General features: G+C 45.3%; 1 protein-coding gene across 4 annotated transcripts in view; it reads right to left on the bottom strand.

The window, feature by feature from the left end:
- Positions 1-200: 200 nt before the first annotated feature.
- The window catches only part of ARHGEF9 (Cdc42 guanine nucleotide exchange factor 9), a 187,167-nt gene continuing 179,079 nt past the window's right edge, over positions 201-8,288 (bottom strand). For 2 of the 4 annotated variants that reach the window (XM_044427207.1, XM_044427206.1), the window contains one exon: positions 3,544-5,434. In XM_044427207.1, coding sequence (XP_044283142.1) covers positions 5,253-5,434 — 182 coding nt within the window. In that variant the 3' untranslated portion in view covers positions 3,544-5,252. Of the gene's footprint in view, positions 1,548-3,540; positions 5,435-8,288 lie in introns of those variants that run through there. The other 2 variants (XR_006414426.1, XM_044427208.1) reach the window with 2 other exon arrangements.

The following is an 8,288-nucleotide window of genomic DNA, read 5'->3' as shown; positions in this document are numbered from 1 at the left end:
AGGCACCACAGAAAATATGGCCCCGTCCCCATCTGCAGGGTAAGTACTCATCTCCCCGAAAGCTCTTCTCGTATCAGTTAAGAAACAAAACACAAACTTGATCTATGTAGGAAAATCATTAGTAGGTGTGTGTAGTTTTTGTTTTTTGTTTTAAGAAATGCCTGGAGATGTCTTTTCATTTCTTTTTATTTAACTCCATAAATATTTTTCATAAGGCTCAGTGTCTTTACAACACTTTTTTTTAAAACACTGTTTGTTTGTTTTAATACACACGGCTCCGACATTTGTTTGACAGGGTCAAACATTTCAATAGAAACAAAATAAGAGAACTGGAAAGTGAGAATTAGCTGAGTTACCCACATCCTTTGTCTGCTTGCTCAGACCATGACAGCCCCCCTCCCCCAAAATTGGCCCCAAACGAGGATTTTCATCCATTTCCCCACTCCTGTGTGCATTCTCTGGCACATGCCCCTCCCCATTCAGAGGGTTGTTATGCTCCATCAGGATCCTTCTTGTCTTCTCAAGGAAAAATAAGCTTGGTGGTGCCATGCAGAACTTACAATAGCTACTAAATTTACATGTTCCCTGAAATGTAGCTGCAATGAAAAGATGACTGAGCATAAAGAGAACATAACCAGAAACTGAAAGCACCACAGTGTACTATCAAGAACATTGCAATGGATGGCTAGGTTCCATCCAAGAAACTGAAACAAATTTCAAATATATGTTTTTTTTCCTCTATTTATTGTCTATTTACAATTGTTAGATGCACCTAGGTTGGTTCTTGCTTTGCTTTTTCCTTAAATGTTAAAAGAAGGTAGGGAGACAATAATCTTGAAGAGAGATCCTTTGTATCTGTAAAGTCAAGGTGGTGATGATGAGGGGAATGCATATCATTGGTCTAAAGAAACAGGGCAAGTACCTCCTCCCTGTACGTATTATATCTAGAGCTCTCTTCTTGGATTCAGCCAGAGAAACCTTGGGTACAGCAAGTGTCTCACATCTTTCCTTCCTGTAAACCTCACGGCACCACATGAAATGGTGGCAGCTTCCTCTTGGTCTGGTCCAGAAATTGTAAGTCTATGAAACATGATCAGTCGTCGTCGTCGTCATCATCATCATCATCCCTCCAACATTTCCCCCTCCCCACATCGGATCAGATGGACGCTTTCAAGTCTACAAAATGGCTCAACCTGACTCCAGCCCTCCCCACCGAAAACATTGGCAGCTAGGTAGTAAAACTGGAACCCTTTGCTGGTTCTCCTTTGCAGAAATGCTTCATGCCTTGTAGCACCTTGACAACATATGGAAAGAGGAGGATGTCCTTGGATGCCAATAGCTGGGGCAAGCACACCTCCGGGCTTGGGGGTAAAGCCAGCACCTCGTCTGCCGGACGCTCTGCTCTGAGTCGGCAATGCTCTTTTCCCCTTGGTTTTCTCCACTTCAAGAAAGAAGCTGCCAGTCCAACAAGTGGATCTTGTCAGACCGATTGAGTCTCGACTTAGGATGCAAGTAATGGTGTGACGATGTTGGTTTCTTTTTTTTTCCTAGTGCGAATATTTAGGAAGCATCTTCTCATAAAAATAATGGATGTTTCACTTTCGCTCTCTGAGGCACAAAACAGCAAATGAACAGGCTTAACCAATGTGCTGTGAATTCCCCCCATTCCCACCCCTCAAGCAGTTAAAAAGATAAAGGAACAAGACAAACTTGCATCAGGTCGACAACTCGTCCCCCACTTCCTGCCCTCCTCTCTCTCACACTTTCTCTCTCTCTCCTTCACAGTGTGACTACATCCATTTCTCGGCACCCGTTTCACTAAGCAAACCAGTGCAATTCATTTGTTTCGTTTTTGCTTTTGCAAAACAGAGACGCTCTTTGCAATAAAAGCGTTGTAGCAACTTACTTGTTCTTCATCTTCTATTCCACTCAAATCCTTAAGAGTTCGTTTTAGTTAGCTGAAACCAACTATGAAATTAGTATAAACCAATCCATCTCTCTCAAAGAAAGATTTGACCTGTCTGACAAACTTTGACCAAGACTCAGCCAAAGCCAATAGCTACTTAGACAAATTTTAATCATTTTCTTTATTTAAAGGACTGTGCCCCCAGTACAGACAACTCTGCCCAAAATTCCAATCAATCCTTTTATTCAAGCTCCCTGTATGTCCGTAAATCCAACCTGAAACCAAATAGGATGTGAAAATCCAGCAGGTTTTCTCAACTCAGCCCCAAGGATTCCATGCTCATGTCAACTCGCTCTGACTCTGAGTCATTCCAATCAGATGAATATGGAACCAAGGAATCTGATGGATTTTCCACAGAAAATGGATTCCTTGCAACATCTCTGACCACAAGCTGTGGGATTTATTTAAAAATGCAGGGGAAATTTGGACAAAATTTAAGCCTGTGGTCTGCAATTTGTGCAAATTTGTGCAAAAAGTTCATCAATTGTGGAACTGAGGCCTAAATTCTGCACAAATCTGAGAGTAATTGTCAGAAACTTCAGGGTGACCAAGGCGGAAGATGAGAAAGAGGATGCTTCCATACTTCCCATGTCCAGTGTTACAACAAGAACCACAGAGACTAGAGTTGGCCTAGTTTGCACTGATTATGCAGTTTGTGCAAATCAACATTCTGTTTGCAAACTCTACTCCAACTCTGCATGACTATTTCAAGCAATTTTTGGAAGGCTAAAGACCTCCCATTGAACGCAGCCTGATTATGGCCATCGGGTCAGAAATGTGCCAAAGTTCACTGAGCTCCTACAAAATGACTTTTCCAGTTGCGCACATCCCTACCTGGCAATTTCTTGGAAACTAAAATGTGTGTTGCGATGTTACCACATTGTGGATTTCCCTTTCATTTCAAATGGCAGCCAATGATGGAGAAGTTTGCAATGAGATAAATAAAATCACATTAAACATTTCCGTTTCTTAAGACACGTGAAAGGCAAAGGAAAGCACGCTAGTCCATAAGAAATTTCCCACATCCACAATTGGCCATCACCTCTGTTAGAGCCTTCCCCAACCTCATGCCCTCCAGATGCTTCATACAATATATCCCATCATTCCTAATCATTGGCCATATGGGCCACAGTTGACAGGAAGCCCAAAGGCTCTGCAAGGCATAAGGGTGGATCTGCTTGGTGTGGCTAATAGAGAAAGAACTTCCTGTCATAGCGGATGTGCAGCTCCCTGGAACCACTTAGCCAATCTCAAGCAAACCTGAGCTTTTATTTTTTATCTTTGCAACACAAATGTGGCTATGAAGTGCAATCCTACACTTCGCCACTTCGAGATAAATCTGACTCTGGGACAAAGGCCAGTGTGTGATTAGACTAACACATACCTAGGGAATTCACAAGGAAATTTGCAAGATGGCTTTGATAAGCACAACTTTTTAGAGAAAGTGGAAGAGAGAGAGAGAAAGAGTCATTGAAAAGCTAGGTTCGTTAAAGGTAGCCCATTCATGATTTATAATTTGAACAAGTGGCACTGCCTACATGAAAAAAACCAATTACGTCTGTGGGCCTTCTCACATGTCCCTGTTCAGAGAAGCATCATGACAAATAGCAGTACTGTCCATATACAAGGAAGCTCATTCCACAGATCTGATGTCTTAGGAACCAGGAAAAGATCCCTTATGAAAGCAAAGATGGCATAGAAAACTACTCTTTATGACTGGCCAGTGCTATACTTGGACATTTAACCTCGATCTAAACTAGGGGCAGATAATAGAAGCATAGAATAATAGAGCTGGAAGGGGCCATGAAGGCCATCGAGTCCAACCCCCTGCTGTTGCAGGGCGCCACATTGCACCATCCCACTCAGAAGGCTGTCCAGATACAGGAGGCCAGACAAAAAAGTCTACCAAATAGTTCACCATCCCTGTAGTCAATCCATCACTCAACAGTCATCACTGGTGTGCAAAACCCACACCGTGTATGGGATATGTGTGGCAAAATCAGTCGGTCCTCTTGGTGGGGAATCTGGCCATTTGCTGGACGGGAGGATGGTGGCGGCTGAGAATCTCTTTGGTTCTCAACTAGGATCTGTGAGGTGAACCCACAAGCTCTTTTCCTCTAATCTTTTGAGCTCACCATTTGTATAAACAGAAAAGTGGGCATTTTAAGAGGCATTTTGAACTCTCAATTAAAAATAAATCACACCAGCAAAATCAGAAGCAAATCCTCTCTATACAGAAGAACTGTGATGAGAACACTAGGGGGGAACCAAAGTTATCTTTCAGCTGCATTCTAAGAAGCGGGGGAAATGTGATCAAAAGGAATGCAGCGTTATCGACCAAACAGATCTAATTCCTTGCATAACGAAGCATTGGATGTCCTCTTCACATCCAGCTCTCTACGCTTGCCTGGGAAGCAGCCTACCAAGTGCTTCTGCTTGGCACTTTCCCAGGAAATAGAATGGGCTCTGCTGAGCAGAACAGACCTCCTATTTGGTGTTCTGCTATCAAACCATTCAAAGCAACAGAATTGAGAAACACATGAATTACAAAGGATACGACAGAGCATGGATCCCAAATGGAAGAATGTAGAGAAACAAAATGCACCGTGGCTCTTTTTCTAAAAGGAGCCTGGACATTCAATGTACGTGGTGCAGTCACCTCAGCACACCCTCAGAACTCGTTCCATTGAAGTGAATGAGACGTCCCATTCGCCTATCAATGGTGCTCAGGCGGGAACTGCTTCCTGGTGGGTTGCATTCATGGTGGGCGTTGGGAATGAGATGTGGAAAAGGAGTGGTTCGTTTGCTCTTTCTTCTTGGTAAGAAAAGATAATTCATAAATAAAATTCAAAACAAAATGTACATCTGGATGGCCCTGGGTGGAACATGTCAGGATGCGCAACAAACACGAAATCATCCCAGGAGACGATTTTGAGACAAAAACCAAATCATATATATATATATATGTATATTAAAAAAGAACAACAGTAACAACAATGAGTCCAATGGTGTCAAAATAAAGTAGGTTACATGATTAGAAATACTTGGTGCTTCCTATAATATGGTAGCAGAGACTGTTTCCCCCAGAACAAGAAAAATGTTTTTGGTCCTTGAAAATGCTGTGTGTGTACACATGTGCATATGCACATGTGTTTTGTGTGTGTGTGTGTGTGTGTGTGTTTAGTTGCAACAGTGCTTCTCCAAAAAAGGTCCATCTATAAATATAGGTTTTTATTTTTAATAGTTTTTTAAATTTTTTTTAAAATTATCCATCTCACTCTATATATTATTTTTTGAATGGCGTTAACCTGCTGAAGTTTTGCCAGAATGGCGACTGGCTGCGTTTGGGTTCGGTGAATTCGTAGACCTGCGTTTGGGCTATGCCGTCGGTCACCAAGTATTGTCCCTGATTTAGTGGATCCTGGGGTGGCGGGTAGGCTGGAGGAACGGATCGCGAGTGGCCGACACCTGTATGAAAGGCGGAAAACAAAAGGGGGGGGGGGGGGGAGAACAGGGCCAGAGGAAAAGACGTCAATCAGAATACATTGGATAAATAGATGCATTGACCCATCTGCCCCACTTCCTGGCATTTCCATCACACTGTAGTGAAAGGGCGCCGAATGTTCTCCAGCCGAGGGTTGATTTCCACTTCTGAGAAGCTCTCAAGGACTGCATTCTAATGGTGGCCAATGTGGCCTCCTGGTTACACCACTGAGCTGGAACCTGGGAGATCGCGTTCGCTCTTGAAGCTTAGTGGGTTTTCTGGACCAATTGCTAAAAGCTCATGTGATGTGCAAGAGACTAAGAAAGCTAAGAGAAAACTCTAACAAGTTATCTGTGCATGGGAAGGAAGACAGCTGGGTTATTCTTCAAGGAAAGGAGACATATCAAATTCACAATTGTCTGGGGGACTAGTTTTGCTCTAAGAAAGAGGGCATTTCGTTGTGAAGAATCTGCTTAACAACGGCCATTTGCCCTGAAAGCTCTCAGGGGAACTTCCAACAGTACGACGCCTCCACGTAGGGTGATGGCCAGATGATTGCTCCTGCTTCTGGCCAGCAAATGATACAGATGGAAAGCTGGACAAGAGAAAAGCGTGGCCTGCTGACACACAGCAGACCTAGGTGCTCAGAAACGTTGCCTGAAAGGGGCCTTGGAGGCCCTCTGGTCAACTCTTTGTCTCATGCAGATGGGGGAAGAGGCAAATACAGCATCCCCGGGCAATGCCTGACACCTCCCCTGCCACGAAGAGCTTGCCCACTGCCCCGCAAAGCAGTTGGTTCTGGTGCCAAACAGCTGTTGCTGAAATCTGCTTCCAGCCGAGGGCTCTATTCCTGACCTTCTGCAGCAAAGGAGAACAAGCCTGCCTTGTCTTCTGCTCATGTGCTACACAAGCCTAGGGATGGCGTCCTCCAATTTTGGAACTGCTAAGTGGGATTTGCAGAGAAATTGCTTTAGTGCCAGTTCCAACAAGCTACATGCAGACGTCATAGGAGGGCAGATCCTGCCCAGTGGCTAGGGTCTCCGACACTTTTACATTTGCAACACACACCATTTACATTAGTCTAATAAAAGCAACCAAGACAAAAACACCCCAGGTTCTCAGAGCTCTGCACACTTGAGATTGCTTGGAACTTCTCACTACCCCCCCAAAAGACCCTGCTCTCCTCCAGGGCAACGGTCTGCACCAAGGTAAGGCAGGGTACAGCTCTCGCATCCTCACAACCGATGCTTAGGAACCTTTGAACCTGGAGGCTTAGGAGCCACTCGTGTGAGGCTCAAGAGCACGGGTGGCTGGGATCACAGCTTTTTCCCAGATGGCTGGCTCCAGGGCTGATGTCCCCCTCTGAGGCCCACTTGTGACCGGGTGGGGAGCAGCTGCCCAGATTGCTTCTGCACTGGCTGCATGGAGGCCCAGTCTTTGAATTCGGAACAAGGCTCTAGAAGGACCTGATCTGGCCCATTGAAGAAGGAAGCAGGAGTAATCTTTCGAATCAACCACAAGGGCATTTCCTAGGCCGTTATCTGTGCACAAAAGCAGGAACGCAAGCACACCCCAGAAGTGTTCTTGGTGACTGGCATGCGGCTTTGGAAAAGTTTTCTCTTGGGGAGTCCTCAAAGCCTGCGCATGCACACCTTCTAAAAGCAGGAGCTTGTTGAACCACATACTCTGCCACGGGGGCAGTCTGGTCTGCACATCCACACCAACCTGCCAACGCACGCATGCAGCTTCAAAGGAGCAAGCAGATGCTTGTTGGGGAAGAGGGGTGGATTCGTAGGGTGTTCACTGCGGTGGAGCGAGGGCTCATGCAGACGCAGCACTGGCATTTTGCAATCAGCAAGGACGCTGCTTACATTTGCCATCCCCTCCTGGGTGCTTGCCATCTTTGGGCTTACCTGCAAGAGCAACCGGGGAAACGGGGTAACTTGGAAGAGCAACTACTGCTCCTCGCACAGTTTTTTTTAGGGCAGCTTGGTCCTGAATGGGAAATTAAGACCCATTCATGTTACAAAAGACCTGCTCTCCATGGAGATGAAAGCCTCCAGAGCAGCCTTGGTGCAAAGATCCACACCGTTGCCTGATTTTTTTGGATTCTCCTTGGGCAAGTGGCTATGGAGATGGTTCTGATGGGAGGTGGCATCTCCAGATTTATTACTACACCACTGCTTAGGACTGCTATGCCACGTGGCCACGGACTAAGCAAAGCCCCACCTGAAAAGACTGGTGATGGGACCACCAAGATTTGGAGGCTTGTGTCAAGCGGAGCTGTGGATCATGATCGCGGCACCCAATCCCTGCCCAAGCTCTTTCCTATTTCTTCCCCAGGAAGTTTTTCTTGGAAGAACTTTACCAATCTGCTACTGTAGGCAGATGGAACCCAATTAAGGCTGCTACCAAATACTCTTGCTAGAAGTTCCACCAAAGCCTTTAGAGTTAATATGCTTAGGATCGCACTATTTATGGTCTTCCCTCAAATCCCCACCGTGTTTCAACAAAGGCCTCGATTCCATGCCAAAAGTGTGAAACTGTATTATGGACTACCGCTTGGAATGACAAGGTTCAACTGCAACCAAGATGAGTCGGAATGACCCCGTGCCAGTTCTTATAATACCTGCTTATTTTCCCCTCTAGCTTCAGAGATGGGGTTTTTGACAAGGAAAGAAGCCCAGGGGGGAGAATTAATTAGTCCTCCTCCAGCACTGCTGTTCTGATGAAAGAACAGAACACCCAGTGGTGCTTTACGTTGAATCAAACCATCAGGAGACCAGATCATCCATTGCTCACCATGTCTGTTTTGACTATGAACTGGCAGCCAGCCTG

This window comes from Varanus komodoensis, unplaced genomic scaffold, assembly GCF_004798865.1.
Source record: "Varanus komodoensis strain SLA01 unplaced genomic scaffold, ASM479886v1 scaffold18_3, whole genome shotgun sequence".
NCBI classification, from domain to species: Eukaryota; Metazoa; Chordata; class Lepidosauria; order Squamata; family Varanidae; genus Varanus; species Varanus komodoensis.
This window is presented reverse-complemented; position numbering and strand designations above follow the sequence as displayed.